The 17,770-nt window shown below is 39.5% G+C and overlaps 1 protein-coding gene and 1 long non-coding RNA gene across 2 annotated transcripts in view; one reads left to right on the forward strand and one right to left on the reverse strand.

The window, feature by feature from the left end:
- The window catches only part of PCSK1 (proprotein convertase subtilisin/kexin type 1), a gene marked incomplete at its 5' end in the record, with an annotated part of 45,914 nt that extends 33,990 nt beyond the window's left edge, over window positions 1–11,924 (reverse strand). The window contains 5 exon segments of the mRNA NM_214038.1: window positions 1,076–1,152; window positions 2,466–2,612; window positions 4,537–4,647; window positions 8,297–8,401; window positions 11,654–11,924. Of these exon segments, the coding sequence (NP_999203.1) occupies window positions 1,076–1,152; window positions 2,466–2,612; window positions 4,537–4,647; window positions 8,297–8,401; window positions 11,654–11,833 (620 nt within the window).
- LOC106508433 overlaps window positions 1–17,770 on the forward strand; it is a 661,471-nt gene that overhangs the window by 447,196 nt on the left and 196,505 nt on the right. The window lies entirely within an intron of this gene.

Here is a 17,770-nt window from a genome sequence, read left to right on the forward strand (position 1 = left end):
AGGGAGGAAGGAAGAGGGAAAGTGCGAATGGGAGAGAGGGAGAACTTGATTGACCTGCACTGAGTAATAGTCCAAGAGAGAGAAAGAAAGAAAAGGGAAGCACTTATGTGGCATCTGCTCAGAGATTTTCATTACTTGTTCTTTCCATCCCCACTTGTAGCAACAAGTGCTTGTTTCACCTTGGTTTTCATCTACTTTGGTGCAAGTCTCTTTTGGGTGGAACAAATGAAGAGGAAAGTGTGAATGTCTCCTTGAAGTCTGTGAGAGACATCATTATGCACAAAGATGAGTTCTCACATGGGCAGGGACATTTGAGGTGAAGTACCTAGGGGTGAAGTTTCTTTTGGGTCTAGGAAAGAAAGGTGATACTATCTCTTGTCTCTGGGTCTTTATTGGGCCTCTTGTTTGGCACATTTGGCTCTTGGTCTCCTTCAGTATCCTGTGGCTGCTATGGAGAGTGAATTTAGGAGTCAGAAAATATACTTTTTCTCTTCTCTTAAATTTTCGAATATCCAGCAGGAATTCCGGAATAGGCTACTATCTGGCCCAATGCCCTGGAGCCTGTGTGGGATTCGAAGGCCAGGCTTCAGTATACATTTCTCTTTTCTGATATCTGGCCATGCTTTTCTGGGGAAACTAGTGAGGATGGTTGTGGCTTCTCTGTGAAGTCATGGGGATGTGTTATCGTAGTTATCTGTATTTCTCTTCATGACTAACATCAAGCATGTTACAAATTATAAAAGATTTATACAGGAATTGTGGGCCGGGAGGATGACCCCCAGGTTTTTATTCTTTATGTCCCAAACATTTTTTCTAAAGCTATAACTATTCAATAACATTTGAGGGAAGCATTTCATAATATAAGAAGAAAGTTTAATTGAAACATGGTTCTATATGCCAAAAGGAATATAAAAATAGAAACTTTTGTTTCTGTTTTAAAAGCAACGAAATGTTGTGGTTTGGGTGGTGTATTTCTGAGAGCTAAAATGCGGATCATATTTATAGTGTAATTTTCTCAAACAAGATAAAAGCATGTTGAAGCACTTACCCCCGCCCCCAACCCACATTTACTCACTTGTTCTCATTTGTGGGATCATATCGGGGAAATGGATCATGGTCATTATCGTTAAAATCATAGCTAGCCTCTGGATCCTAAAAAAAAAAAAAAAAAAAACAAAAATAACACCATAGCATCATTCAAAAAGCAGTACTTTCCAAGCCTTCTAGCCCTGTCCCATTACCATACTACCTGATAACCGGAAAGCTTGCATTTCAGAGTTTCTGGCCCAGTTGCTGATCATTTATTATACCCATCAACCAGGCAGAGATGATGTACACAGAAAAGCAAGCAAATGTCCAATTCTCGGTGAATGTTACCAAAGCCATAGGTCATAGAAGCTCATAAGATATTAGAACCAGAAGGAGTCAGAGTTTATGTAGTTCAACCCCCTCATTTTCCAAATGAAAAATTGAAGCCCACAAAAATGGAATGAGTTAACTCAGCTATAGAACTAGTTAGCATTACTTTGACACTCATTTCTTAAGAATATAGGTGCAAGGAGCCTGGGGTAAGGCTCTGGTCTAAGTGATCTCCTTCAGCATCCCCAGTTACACTAAAATAAACATGTAATTTAACTAAAGAGGGTTAAGACTAGCTTCCAGGTCCCACCCCCTTTTTCAATCAGATTGCTATACTTAAACATCTTCCACATAGGAACTGTATTACCGCTATTGCTATTTCTCTATTATTTTCCAAATCTTTCAATAAGTCCTACTTTCTTTTAATCATTTTCATCTTTTCTTTGCCTTCCTGTTTCTTTTGCTCTTTAGCTGGGGAATGTTGATTGAGTGGAAGGGATGAGAAAAAGAGGAGAGGCAATTTTCAAGAGGAAAAACTGATCTAAAGACCTAAAACATTATGGAGAGCTTCATAAACAATTAAGTAAATAACTTTAATTTATTGATTTCCCATACCTAGTAATCTTTTCCCAGCTTGTTAATTTTTGCATTGTGTGGTATATACTTTGATGTGCATGAAAGGAATCACATTCATATAACTTTACAATGTGAGAGATATTGAGCCATAAGGGACTGAGGAGGAAGACTGTGCATTTGGCTTGATTTGATCATTTTCATGTCCCCAAATACTTAGTGGCATAGAGATAAATGGCTTTTAATAATTTCATTGGCTTAAGTGCCTCCTTTCACCCAAAGCACATGTGTTTGTATAATCCTGGGCTCCACTGAATTATTTCAATGCCCAGTGATACCAAAAAAAAAAAAAAAAAAAAAAAAGAAAGAAAGAAAGAAAGTTTATGTGCACTGGCAGGAGGGTGAGGAAAGTGGAAGAACTTTGAACCATCAGTCCCAGGGATGACATGAGAGCAGCCTCCTGCTTGAGGGAAGGAATGTCCTAACCGTGTAGGCCCTCCCTAAGTTGCAGCAATGGGAGGGCCCAGACTCACATAGTTGGCATAGATGTCTGTGTGATTCCACTCCAAGCCATCATCCAGTACAGTAATAACAACTCCTTTGCCTGTGATGCCTTTTTGCCAAACAGGTATCACATGGAGGTCCAGCTTGGGCAGGGCTGCAGTCATCCTAGTATCTTGCTAGTAAAGAAATAAAAGGAACATTGGTAAACTCAGGATTTGCTTGATGCAGAATGAGAACTGAAGCTCCAGTATGGAAACCCATCTTTCTTTTTCCTAGGGTCACTCTACTCTTTAGAAGAAGGCAATTAAGTGAGAAAAAAAAGTAAAAAGTTGAGGGTAGGACCAAGTGAATCATCATAGTGCTAGTCTTTTTCCAATCGTTCCAATGGAAATTCACTTGAAAGGATGAATCACCCTGTACCCCTTCTCTTTGAGCTATGTGGCTTTGAAGAAGTTTATCCCTAAGTTGCTTTCATTTTAATTACATGCTCGAGCTTTTCATTTACCAGAGCTTTATTTGATGCCCCGTTTCCATCTGCCCCCAAATCCCTAGCCTCCATGGCCACACCAAACATACTTAATTTTTTCTGGCTCACAGTTATTCATGGATGTTTTTATAACTTTTCTAAAAGAAAAAAGTAGAACCTGCAACACCCAAGAGGCTGTGGTCTCACTAGGACTTGCAATTTAACTGCCGGTTTCTCAGTATGAATGGTTTAGGGAGTAAGTTCTGTGATAGGAGATTTAGGATTTTTTCGAGTTACCTTTCCTGATAGTTCCAGTATGTGGACTGTAGGAAAGAAGAGCTGGACAGAAAAGGAACACAGATATGAGAACATCCCCAAGCATTTGAGATACGTCCTAGAAGAGTGCAGGTTTTAAGCGGAGTCAAAAAGAAATTTATAAATAAAAACAATCAAAAATATAAATGAATGCATTGCCCCCTGGCTGATGCCCCTCAGAAAGAGGTGGAGCAAAACAAAAATCGACTAGACCAGCATGAAGCTGAGTCACAGGAGTCTAGAACTACACACAGTCTTGGCCAAAGCCAGAGAAGAAGTCCTCTCTATCACTCACAAAAACAATTACCTAGTGTGGTTGTTAACAGTCTCTGGAGCCCTGAATTATGATCCCAACTGCTAGAAGCCGTGTGATTTTGGCAAGTGAATCAATTTACTAAGTTCTCTATTTCTTCATCTCTTAAGTGGGCATACTTACTATATCTACAACAAAATGTTGCATGAGAACTAAGTTAATTCATGTCAAACATTTAGAATAGTGTTTGTCACATAGTAATGGACCAGTGTTAGCTAGTGAGTCTCTTCTGCTACATTGAGCAAGTACTGCTTAGGTTAATATTTCAAGAGGAATTGATCCCTTTTCCCATTCACTGTGCAACAAGGATGTCTAAGCCTTAGGTTATGGTTGTCATGAAAGTTTATCTTTTACATTATTCTCAGCAACAAATACTCCTATTAACGTGTATTACTACAGTAGAGGCTTAATATTAAAACAGAAGGAGAGCACTCTACCGGCAAGCAGGAACACTTAGAATTTCTCCACTTGATGCCTGCATTCCAATAAGGACTTGGTAACTATCTTAAAGGTACAATGGTTTGCAAGTCTAGACACTTGCAGCTAGCTGCATTTTGCCTTTCTTTGTGTTCTTCCTAAAGCCTAGATCAGAAATTCTTACCTGGAAGCACATAAGAATTACCACTTGGCTATAAATACTGAATTATGTTCACTGTAGTCTTTGGGTAATTTAAAGTGTTCTCAAAAGTAACTTTGATAAAATGTGATTTTTGCCATGAGTACTGTTTTGGAAACTCTCACTTGCAAGACATGATTCTTCTGTATTTATTCCAGATAAATTTAAGAAGATAAGAAAGCAACAACCCTTCCTCACATAGTAACTAAAGATCTGTATTTCAGACATTCTCACCTAGTAAAATGGAAGATTCAAATGATGGGAGGGCCCATCAACCCTAATCTCCAGGTAATACATCTCTCTGCTGAATTATCCATCATTTAAAAAAAATCAATTGTGCAGTCATAATAAATAACCCAGGTCCTGCACAGTTATTCTGTAGGTACTTACCAAGTACCATTGCTGATTCCACATCGGATCATTAAAGAGATTTAGTGCTGAGTCTCTTAGAAGTGAACGTTTACTTCTCTCTTTTTCATACTGTTGTTCAGCCCATATCACCTACAAGGAGTTTTATAGCAAGAAAATCAACAGTCAAATAGCCACCTCTAGTGTAATCATCTTCCCTTTAACTAGCTCCAGTACCCTGTCCATCAGAGTTCAGGCTGCTCCACAGTGTTGTCGTTTGACTGCAGATCAAACTGACAGCTCAGTGAGATGAAGGGATTGCCCACTGAGGAGATGAGCATTTCCTCTATTATAGTAAAGTGTACCTTTAGGGGGAGGAGAAGTGGTCAGTGAAGTGATGATTCCTCAAATTATTTACACTGTGATTACAGTGGAAGTAAAAGTTCAGCCTGCTTTCATCAGCAAATGGACCCATTTTTATATTGAGGTTCCAGGGTTCTGTAGCTGAAAATTTGTCCATTTTCATGGGATGAGTCAACAAGCTAAGAGATCCTAGAGACTGCTGTTATGGTGCTCTTACAGCTTAATCTCTCTTTCTTTATACACAAAAATAGAAATCGAAAATGTGACAAAAGACAGAAAAGGTTCTGTGTCTTTGCAGATTTGAAATTCTGGTTCCCCTGTACTTCAGCCTCCTGCTTAAGCATATTTAACATGAGAAACAGATCCAGGGTGATGAATGAGCACTACTGACCATGCACACTTACCATTAATTTAGTTTCATGTATTATGCAAAGAGATCTGACAATACAAAAATTACCTTCCCCACATTTATGGCATAATCCTATTATACTTGAGGCCCTAAGAGGGTAAGGGGCTGCCTTGTGGTTATATTTATTATGAGATAATACCATGCTCTTATTTTGCTGGGCAACATAACTCTTTCCTATCCAAAACTTGTCCTCTCTTTTGTATACATGATGATAGACCAGTGTGTGATAGGATATTGTTAATGTGAGAATACTAATGAGTCAGAACCAAAAATAAAAACTGAAAAATAATTTGCAACTAAAGGATAAAACCATCCACTAAGACTGTCCTGAATTTTCAATTAGAAAATATATTGCAAATCTATTAGAAACATTGGGAGGGACTTGAGAGCTAGAAATTAGTCACTATAATTTATTTTTAAAGTGCCTGTGTTTTCAAGCTTAATTGTTTTGGCTCAAAATACCTCAGTGCTGGGAATATACTGCCTGCCATCTGAGTTGGTCTTTGGGAGCTGGCTGCTAGGGAACGAGTACTAATCTTTGAGGGCAAAAGTCACTTACAGTTGGAGATTTCATTAACAGACTTATAAAGATAGCTTATTGCTGTATTTCAGAAGGCTAATTTGAAAGAATATTATCCTATAAAAAAGAGCAATAAAATGAAAATCAAAAGCATTTTTTAAAAATGGAAGATAAGAAGAGGCACTCTGCCATCTGATCAGATAAATATCCAGTTGTTGGAAATAGTGTTATGATTAATGTCATTAACTCCAAATCCCGTATTAATCTCTATAAGAGCAGACCAAATGGAACAGAACAAATTGGTGGTGTCCTTCCATTATGTATATAATAGGTATCATGTACTTAATTGTAAATAATTCTTTTGATTTGAAAAGGACATTAAAAATTATCTAGTCCCACTTTTTTCTGCAAGATTCGATAGGTTCTAGGATTTTCCCTGAAATAAAATTATTCTGGGGATAACTTTTTATAGGATCATATAGACTCTTTTTTTTAATGACATTATGCTGGAGAGTAAATTCTTAGTTCTTCATTATGTTTTGAGATTTTCCCCAAATCAACTATTTTTTAAATTAAAAAAAATTTTTTTGGCTTTTTTTTTAGGGCCACACCTGCAGCATATGGAAGTTCCCAGGCTAGGGTTTAAATAGAAGCTGCAGCCGCTGGCCTATACCACAGCCACAGCAGCAAAGGATCCTAGCTGTGTCTGTGACCTATATCACAGCTCATAGCCAGATCCTTAATCCACTGAGTGAGGCTCAGGATCAAACCCGCATCCTCATGGATACTAGTCAGGTTTGTTACTGCTGAGCCACAATGGGAATTCCTACATTTTTAACTTTTTTAAAAGTTTTATTGAAGTATAGTTTATTTACAGTTGTAATAATTTCTGCTGTACAACAAAGTGATTCAGTTGTACACACATCCCCCAAATCAACTATTAAGGAAATGTCTAAAGAATAAAACTGGGCCATCTGTTCATTATATGAGATACTCTGAGTAATAATACCAGTTAGGTCTGCTCCATTCTATCCAGTCTTCTCCTATGAAGATTGGAAGGGAGGTCAGTTTGACTTCCTTGTGCAGTAATGTCAGGCATGCATTTAGGCAGACAAGGAAATACCTCTTGTTTTGTGAAGGACTATGCCTAGCCAGAATGCTGGAGGTTGTCCTACTTTCAGAGCCCACATACATTTAACCATCTGCCTTGGGACAGCAAAAGGAAGATTTCACTGGACAAGAAATGTATAAAGTAATGTTCAGGGCCTCTGATTTGGTCTTCACATCTAGCCTTCAACTTGAGTAAAAGCCAGCAATTGGTGTTATGTGAGCAGCTGGTCTCTGTCCATGGTCCTGATTCACATTCCTGGTGTGGGTGTCATTACTTCTTTCATGTTTGAATACTGGTAACCCAGGCCGAGTCCTTCCCCACCCTCATAATTTGTCTTCTTTTTCTTCTTCTTCTTTTAAAATTCTATCAGTTGCACAACAAATATAATAGCAAATTTTTTACAGGGTTCATGAATTCCATGTAGTTTCAACAGTTCTAGCACCTTTCTGTCACTTACACTTTTCTTTTGGGAAAGTTGAAAGGATGTATTTTATCTCTCACAAAGGGTCCATAATTCTCCAGAGTATCCTAGTCAACAGAAATCATGTATACAGATATCAAGCCAGCCAGGACAAATTTCCACCAGTATGGCACATTCTTGAGCAAAGGCAGCATTGTATATGCAAAATCCAATACTTCACATTTCTATTTCAAATCAACATTTCTATGGATATGTTTGCTGACCTTGAAAACAGATTTCAAAGATCAGTAGGTATATTAGATATGCATGAAATTGGCCCTGAAATTTACCTATGTTTATTTTAGATATTTCTTCCTATTGCCTGATTATTGAATATTATACCTATCAGGACAAAAAGAAATGGAATGTTTTGGGTAAGACATTATAATACTTATGGAAACATTACCTCATGAAGACATGGATTTAAAGCTCCCTCCAAAATATTAGTTTCCATATAACCAAATAAGATATAAATGGCAGATTTTTTTTTTTTTAGTTACCCTGAATGCTATTAAAAGCAGGGTTTATATATTATATTTCTTTGGCATCCCCACAATGAACATCAAAGTGCTTGGTACATAACAGGCATATAATAAAATGCTATCGATTAAATGTATTGTCAAACATTTTCATTAGTGCTGCTACTTGATTCTCAGTACTTATATTCATGCTCACAGACTGGATTTGTGATCTAACATTTTATGCATATAATATATATTTCATCTACATTATATGTTTATATATAAAAATTTAGTCAACCAATTCCATCCAATCCAGTTATTTTTATGTGCAAATATAACCCTCTGGAAACACTACAGACAAATTATTGTGATTACAATAAAAAAGAATCAAATTTGAAGTGCTTTTGCTCTTGTTGGCAATCATAAAGAAAGCAGGTAAATCAGGTTACTGGTTTGAAGACAAATGCAAAACACTTACACGGTCATCATCAGATAATCTCTTAGTGATATGAAGGGCACTCCTTCGAGATCTTCGAGGATGGCTTTTATGTTTGAATAAGTAGTGATTTTCAAGTGATCCTATCTATAAGAGAAAAAATTAAAATAAAAATCCTCTTTCTAGAATAAGTATATGTGAGTTAGATTGAAATCCATCTAACAGAGGCAGGCAACTTTTGTTAAACCCATTCCCCATATTTGAAGTTAACTTTTTTCTTCTCTAGGAAGGCACTGATAGAAGGCTTTCCTCTCTTCTCAGTGTGTTGAGTGAGATGAACCTCACAATATTATTACTTGAGCTCACAGCATACTTGAAAGCTGGTGATACTTCTGTTTCACACATTTCAGAGGAACTGCATTTGTTTTTCTAGGTGATATTATTGTGTAGACATTTCTAAAAAAATTACTCATTTTGTCAAATTTGTTCCATCAGAGAACATTAATTTGTGGAAAGGAAATCTGGCACTATAAAGGCAATGTCCCATTCGGCTAGGACAATTTGCTGTTGTTATAAAATACAGCCATTGAATCTATAGTGATAATTGTTATAAGCTGCTATTAGTGACCATTTGACTTCCCATAGGCCAGAGCTTTGAGGAAAAATCCAGCATGCCGCATTTAGACAAGTGTTCCACCTTAGAGTGTGTAAGCTTCTCTGGGTGACTATCAGTACATTTGGTCCATTCAGAACTCTTTACATCATTAAGGATAATGAACATTGTTATTCTTTTAAGCTAGTTTCCCTTTATTCAAAACAATATTTAATTTGAATCTACAAAGTACTCTAGCTGCCCTGTATTTTTTTTTAATTGAGACAATTGACAATGGGTTATTTCAGAAGAATTATATTCTTTAAATCGGTGGTTCTCATCATCCAGAGACTTTTTAATGGAGATGCTTAGGCCCTGCTTCAAGACTGAACCTCGGGGAATGAATCTGCTATGAGCTATAGGTGGAGCTGGGGAGAGAGAACAGTAGCCACATGAAAAGATCAGCAATGGTTTTGCTTCTGATGGACCCCTCCACCCCAACCCCTATGCACCATCCTAGCTTTATCTTGAAGCCTTAAGGATAGTGATGTTAAGCATCAGGTTTGTGATGCTAAGTTAAGTGTAAACAAAGGGAGGACTAAGCAGAACCATAAAAGTACCTTCAGTCTTTTACAAATAATTATTTTTAAAAATTTGTTATTTATGCCATTTAAACTGGAAATGTGCATATGTAAATCATATGTAAATATAAAAAGGAATTTTCTCACTCTATTCTAAAGCCTCTTGTGACTATGCCATCCCTTCCTAAAAGATAATACCAAGAATACTGATTTATTGTTATTTATTTATAATTTATTTATTGGGACTTGAGATTTTTAAAAGACAATTACCATAATGAATGGTCCATGTATGGATATGTCTGGGGGCTAATATGTGAGAAAAGAAAGAGGGATTTATTTTTTGCTCTTTCCTCCAATCTCCTTCCACACAGTTAACAATGCTATTTAGCTGCCCCAAAGATTAAGTCACCAGGTTTTTTTGTTTGTTTGGTTTTTTTGTTTTTTTGTTGTTTTTTTTTTTTTTGTTTTTGCCCTCACAGCCAGGTGAGATTTCCATGATGTTCAGGGTACCCACAAGGGCAATGTCACCACTCACTCTTTAGATCCCAACAATTCCTTGAAGTTTCTGGACTTACCAATAAGCTGCCTTCTTTGTATCTCCCTGGTTTCCCACAAGCTGTTTTCTGTGCCTAGAGTGGCTTCCTCAATCTCATCATGCTCCCATGGCAACCTTTGACTCTTCTTCCTAAACTCTGTGCAAACGTTTCCTCCCTGGGCTGTGTTCTTTCACCCCTCCCCAATCCCTTCCATTTTCAATTCTTCAATCAGCAAGTATGGAGACTCCAGAAACAGCTTCTGTTACTACACCAATTATGTCAATTGCAGTCATTTGTAACTAAACCAATCTCTTGGGTCTTGATTCCTTGCAAGTTTCTTTTTTTTGACTATTACCCTATTATTCTTCAGCTCCTAATGCCGAATCTGGCATAGAACAAGGACTGGGTAAAAGCAAAAGTCTTGGTCTCCTCTTGGGACACAGAGAAGAGAAGTTAATTCGTGTATTGACTTTCCTGCTGGGCATTTCAGACAGTTTGGCTCATAAATTTGGAGAATGAAGCCTCTGGCAAGGAAAGGCGCATTCCCCAGCGGATTGATCTATGGAATCGCCAACGCCCACGCCGATTACTCATCCGTGACTGTAGCTGCATCTCTACCACCACCTCTAGAAAAAACGCGCCAAAATGTTTTACAACTAACCCCCCACCCCCCGTTTCAGTGCACAACAATTTACTAGGCAAAGAACGACGGGCTAGATTCTAAGCCAAGGAAAAGGAAAGCTTAAAACTCACATGCCCTCGGGTTCATGTGAAATCACAAAGCTCAGCAGACCCCTTCCTAAAGCCTCAATGCCCCTCCCCCTCTCTTGCCCCACAGCTATCTGTTAACCCAGTCCTCACTTGGATGGGCAACAGTTTCCTTCATAAGCTGAAACCCCCAGAAAGCAATTACGCATTTGGCTGAGGAACCAGAAAGAAAGAAATCCTTTCCCATCACTTCGGCATCTTGAACCTTCAGGGGAACTGACCAATCAAAGTTGTTAAGCTCGGACTTTGCAAGTTCCCAGTGAGATTCCGGAGCTCCTGGTAGAGGCACAGAGAGTTGGGTCCCTGTATTTCACCCTCCTCTTCTCCCACTGGCTTCCCAGTCCACTCCGCGGTCCACCCAGCCCGTGGGTAATGAGTCCTGGCCTCTGGCACATTCCCAACGCTCTGGGCATATCCTCAAGGGCTTCTGTGAATAACTCCAAGCTTGCTTAGCCCCCTAGAATCGGGACTTGGATCTGATGCTGCCATATTGAAAAGAAGGAAACAGTCGGCTCCTGACGCAGCCCCACTGAGTCCCAAGGGACAGAGCGCACTGCATCTCCCGAGGAATACTTGGTTGGTAAGAGCTTGCGTGCATCTCAAGTTCTGTGAACAAGCGTGGAGGGATTTTTTCCAAACTGCGCGGGAACGGATTTCATTTCCAGAGTGGACAACAAACAGCAAGAATAAGCTCTACCCAGCTGCAGCAGCTTGGTTCTGCCTGGCTGCGCCCAGCCCAAACAATAAATAATGCAAGCCTTCTCTCTCCAAGCTCGCGCCAGGGGCGAGAGCTGGAGAAGCTCCTGCTCTTTGCCACTGGGCTCAAGAGAGTGCAACCTGGGACTCCCACTTGGGAGATAACATTCCAGTCCCGCCAGTCCCCTTGGGCCCCTGAAAGTTTCTTAAAAGTGCGAACTCTTACCTGACCCAAAAGGTCATAGCCTAGCTCCTCCGCTATGGCCGAGGCTGCCTCTGGTCCCCCGGGGATCTCCGCTGCCCATTCATTCACAAACTGCCTCTTCGCTTTTACACTGTTTAATGCACACCAAGCGCAAAAGAGAGTGAAAGCAGTACACTGCAGAGTCCAGGCTCTTCGCTCCATGGCTCTCACACTCGCCCGCATACAATTGGAAAGGAGAGGGGGGACAAGAAGCAAGGTAGAAAAGCCAGAAAGAATTGCCCCTTCCGACCCCGGGCTCTGAACCACTTCTCTCTCCCGGTTGTTCCGAGACGAGATAGAGAAAGATAGAGAAGCGCAGGAGAGGCTGGGCGGCGGCGAGCGCTCAGTGCAGCGCTTCGGTCTCCCGGCTGAGTGGAGCCCCAGCCCTTCCGAGTCGGAATGGAAATGAGTGTTTACACGTCAAATCGACGAAAGCCATCTCTTGACGTCAGATCTACCTGAACTAAGATCTGGATGGTATTCCCGGCGGGGTGGAGAAGCGGCTAAAATAAGCAGGGAGGGATTAAGAAAAGGAAACGGTTGCCGGTATTGGTTAAGTCTTCTCCCAGTCTGACTGTAAATTCTGTAGCGGTGAGAAACACCTTCACTTCTCAAAGAGAGGTGCTCCGTATAACTACCAAAAAACAAAGCTTGGGAGTGCAGCCCACTTTCCTTCCCTTCTCTCTGTTTTCTTTATCTTTTACTTGATTATTTCCTGTGTGGGGGGAGGGAAGGAGGATTCTTAAAACGCCCCGTGAATATTGGCATCTGCTACGAAGAACAGGGCTTTTAATAAGTCTTTCAAGTCGGACAGAGCCTGGGAGGGCAGAGATAAAGAGGGAAGCTTCTTCTGCCTAGATTCTGACCGAAATTGCCTAGGAAAATGAGCATGTCTGGAAGACAATGTTGAAGTAATACTTTTAAAAATGCGTATTAATCATTCAAACTAGTGTATGTCCTTTCTCAACCTCAGTTAAACAATACCTAAAATTTTATCCCAGGTATTGCAGAACCCACTATCACCCCCTTTACAGTGCTTATCAGAAAAAAAAATTAACACGCGATTTTTAATTTTTTTTATTCATATGATTTTTAAACAGAAAATTATTTTCTTTATTCATCAGCAAAGAAGTGTATGTAGGGACCCAAATGCTGATGAGTGACTTAGGGAGAGAAAGAGCAGGTTTCCTTAACTCTGAACTTTTCCATTCTTCCTTCTTCCTTCCATTCTTCCTTTGGTGTTGAACTGAAGCTATGCTGTTACTTTCCCATAAAATTCAGTTTCTTTCTGTGGAAGAAGGTTTTCCCGTGGGAAGAGAACAAGCAGATATCTAAATGATCCTCCCCCCACACCCCAGGAAAGGGAAATGGGTTCAGTGTCCTTTGTCAGCCTATTCTAATCCTGAGGGGTTGAACCTGGCGGGAAATGCTGGAAGGTGTAGTATTCAGCACTGAGGAATGGACAGCTCCATACGCACTTACTGCAGAACTGCCTTTGTGAGTTCTAATAACTGCGCCGCCCTTCTGCAACTGGCTAGAACCAAACTGTCTCTCTTTTGACCAGTGCCTTTCCATTTTTTAAAATAGAAAAATAGAAACTCGACTGCAGGGAAGAAGTATGATTAGCTCATGATCGTGACGGTTTGCGTCACAGCTCGCAGGAACGTGATGGATTCAGATCAAAAGTAAAACTGAGAGCCTTGTCTGCGAAAGATTTTTTTTTCCTCGCCCCCGCCCCTTCTTTTAAACTCCCAGCCGCCGGAGGGCGCAGTCTATTCTAGAGAAAGAAGGCAAGGGGTAAGAGTGGGAAGAAAGCATATGGGCTTGTGGAGAAAGGAAGCAAGAAATAATTACTGACAGGAAGCAAATCAGATGAAGGCTTGGTGGAGGATGAGGCTGAATAGTGCTAATTCTTCAATTGCCTTCATGTTTGCAGAAATGTGAATAGCTTAATAACTTCTTTAAACATAAATGTTCATACCAAAAACAAATGCCAACATGAATAAGCCATGTGATGCAATTAAGTCTATTACATTAATGTGCATAACTCTCATGAGATGCTGTAAAATGGGCTCATATTGATAGTTCTTCTGTTGGCTCTATAAATTCACATGTATTGAGTGTTGATGTCTGGGTGAACTGTCTTTTCCCTTCATGCTTAAGCCTGAATTGTGGCCTCAACCTCTCTAGGGTATTTCATTCTCACAGCAGACAGATGCCAATAGTGTGCTACCAAAGCAAAGGAAACTTGTGTAAAATGTTTAATAATGGTAGGAATGGTTAGAGCAGGAACATGTTTGCCCTTTCTTATTATTGTTCAAGTAAATCAGTTTGGCAGAGTGTTAGCAATGAGGCCAGTGTCTCATTAATGAAGCATTTGTCTTAAATTGAGCACTGTACATACACACCTGGCATAAATATTTGGTTGATACGCTTAGTAGTACAAACTAAATTCTCACAGTAAAAAGATAATATCCCCTTCCAAACAATATATATTATCTTTATTATTGTTATTTTATTATATATATTTTTACTGTGAGAAAAATATATATCAATAATTTATTCTGAATTATATGAATTTTATCCAAAAGGCCCTATTTGCCACAATTTCTGGAATGCAGAAGAAATGAATGTTTGCTAAGGCTAGGGGTGCTAACAGATGTAGAATCCATCTTCACTTTGTCATATCAAGGGTTAGCTCTATCCTGCTATGTGGATCATAGTAACAACCTCCAGGCCTATCAGTGTCATATTTCTGATCATGAATTAGAAGATACAATTATCACCCTTAAATTGGTCTTAACAGCATTTTATTCATCTGATTAATTTATATGGAAAACAGGATAATTCAGAAACCGAAGAGGACTATGTTTCTATTATGAATTATCAAGTAAGTCATGCCTTTCATGACTGCTCCTGGCTACCTAGTAAGAGAGCTAATCATTTATTAAATTTTCTTGGAGAATAATAAGAGCAAGGTTATTACGAACAGGCAGTAAGAGTATGTCCAGAGATCTATAGATTACCATATTTTTTGGTCTTGGAAAATAAAAATTTTAAAACTTTTGTTAGTATAAAATAAAGTATGTGCACTAAAGTGCACAAAACCATGTGCTTAATGATTTGTCACAACGTGAACACTGTGTAACCAACCATTCAAGTCAAGAAAAAGAGCATTTCTAGCCCTCCAGAATAATATTCTAGTATTTTCAAGAGCATAAGAGAAGGAGTAAAGAAATAACTTAGGTTTAACATTTTCCAGTTGTTATGTAGACTTAACTATTTCCTTTGGGTAATAGTAACTATTAACTAAAACAAATATGTACTTACTCTATAATTATACTAGAAAATATTTGGTAACAGAACATGTTATATAGGGAGGTCTACCTATAGCAGTGTTTCTCTAAATAGAAAGTAACAATATTTGTCTGACACACTAGGGTAAACCAGGGCCAATTTGGAAATATCTGTATGGGACTTGGTAAAGATATCCGTTACATTTTCTTTATATGATACAATTTTGACAAAAATAAAATATAAAACCCAGATAGGCATTCCCATCAAGGCTCAGTGGTTAACAAATCTGACTGGAAACCATGAGGTTGTGAGTTCAATCCCTGGCCTCGCTCAGGGAGTTAAGGATCCAGCATTGCTGTGAGCTGTGGTATAGGTAGTAGACACGACTTGGATCCCGTGTTGCTGTGGCCCTGGCATGGCCAGCAGCTACAGCTCCGATTAGACCCCTAGTCTGGGAACCTCCATATGCCATGGGAGTGGCCCTAGAAAAGGCAAAAGGACAAAAAAAAAAAAAACCTCAAACTTAGATAAATATATTAAAATTGAATATAGATAATATTAAATTGAGAGCTATGAACATACTTCCATCAAGATAGCTTTTAATCTCAGGTTTTATGCTTGAATGTCTATATACCATTTCTTTTTTTAATTTAATTTTATTTTTTATTCCCCCAGTACAATTTTTTTCTGCTATACAGCATGGTGACCCAGTTACATATACATGTACACATTCTATTTTCTCACATTATCATGCGCCATCATAAGTGACTAGACATAGTTCCCAGAGCTACACAGCATGATCTCATTGCTAATCCATTCCAAAGGCAATAGTGTGCATCCACTAACCCCAAGCTCCCAGCCCACCCCACTCCTTCCCTGTCCCCCTTGGCAACCATAAGTCTATTCTCCCAGCCCATGATTTTCTTTTATGTGAAAAGTTTCATTTGTGCCCTGTATTAGATTCTAGATATGTGATATCATATGGTATTTGTCTTTCTCTTTCTGACTTACTTCACTCAGGATGAGAGTCTCTAGTTCCATCCATGTTGCTGCAAAAGGCATTATGTTGTTCTTTTTTATGGCTGAGTAGTATTCCATTGTGTCTGTATACCACATCTTCCTAATCCAATCATCTGTCCTTGGACATTTGGGTTGTTTCCATGTCTTGGCTATTGTGTATAGTCCTGCAATGAACATGCAGGTGCATGTGACTTTTTAAGGAAAGTTTTGTTTGGATGTATGCCCAGGAGTGGGGTTTCTGGGTCATATGGTAGTTCTATATACAGATTTCTAAGGTACCTCCATACTGTTCTCCATAGTGGTTGTACCAGCTTACATTCCCACCAACAGTGCAGGAGGGTTTCCCTTTTCTTACACCCCCTCCAGCATTTGTTATTTGTGGACTTAATCATGGCCATTCCAACTGGTGTGAGGTGGTATCTCATGGTAGGTTTTTTTTTTTTTTTTAATCTATTCTAGAGCTGCTCCTGTAGCATATGGAGGTTCCCAGGCTAAGGGTCTAATTGGAGCTGTAGCCGCCAGCCTATGCCACAGCCACAGCAACGCAGGATCCGGGCCATGTCTGCAACCTACGCCACAGCTCACGGCAGCACTGGATCCTTAACCCACTGAGCAAGGCCAGGGATCGAACCCACAACCTCATCGTTCCTAGTCAGGTTCACTTCCACTGCACCACAACAGGAACTCTTCTCATGGTAGTTTTATTTGCATTTCTCTAATAATCAGGGATGTTAAGCATTTTTTCATGTGTTTGTTGGCTATCTTTTTCCTCGGAAAAATGTCTATTCAGGTCTTTTGCCCATTTTTCAATTGGATTGTTGGCTTTTTTCCTGTTGAGTTGTATAAGTTGCTTGTATATTCTAGAATTTAAGCCCTTGTCAGTTGCATCATTTTATATACCATTTGTAATCAGAACATTTGAATGTCAGTCTTCGAATTCTTTTTGTGTGTGTGTTTTTGCCATTTCTTGGGCCGCTTCTGCGGCATGTGGAGGTTCCCAGGCTAGGGGTCCAGTCAGAGCTGTAGCTGCCGGCCTACACCAGAGCCACAGCAATGCGGGATCCGAGCTGCGTTTGCAACCCACACCACAGTTCACGGCAACGCCGGATTTTTAACCCACTGAGCAAGGCCGGGGATCAAACCTGCAACCTCATGGTTCCTAGTTGGATTTTAACCATTGAGCCACAAGGGGGAACTCCGAAACATTTGATTTTAAATTTAGTAACTCTCTTAGTTCCTTGCCAAATTTACCATTGAAATTTCATAGGATGCTATAGATTTAGAATTTACCTAAATTTTATGTGTCTAGTATTACAAAATCATGTTGAAGGTCTAAGTTGAAAAATACGCATATTTTCTAGAGCTGTTACTATGCAACTTCTTTGCCACAAATGGATAAAAAATGTTTAATATATGGGAAGACTGATATTGGGGCCATCAGGTAAAGATACATCTTCCAACAGCCTTGCTTTTTCATTGTCTGTCCTCCCATGGCCAAATATGGGTGGGTACGCTGTGCTAATTAAGTACTTAGGACATGAACTTCTCCATCATACCCACAAATCCTTCTCCTATGATGAAAAGGGTCATGCCTGCTGCACGTTGCTGAAACATATGTCAAGGTGATAGACATTTGGCTTGGTTGAACTTGCTGCCTTGAGGTCAGATCAAAGAGTGCTAGGTATCACTAACTAATCATGATTGGCTAATAGCCAGTCTGGTTGGGTCTTTTCCCTAGGATCCCAGGATCAAGCTGCTTCCATGGCTTTCTCAAAGGATGAG

This window comes from Sus scrofa, chromosome 2, assembly GCF_000003025.6.
Source record: "Sus scrofa isolate TJ Tabasco breed Duroc chromosome 2, Sscrofa11.1, whole genome shotgun sequence".
NCBI lineage: Eukaryota > Metazoa > Chordata > Mammalia > Artiodactyla > Suidae > Sus > Sus scrofa.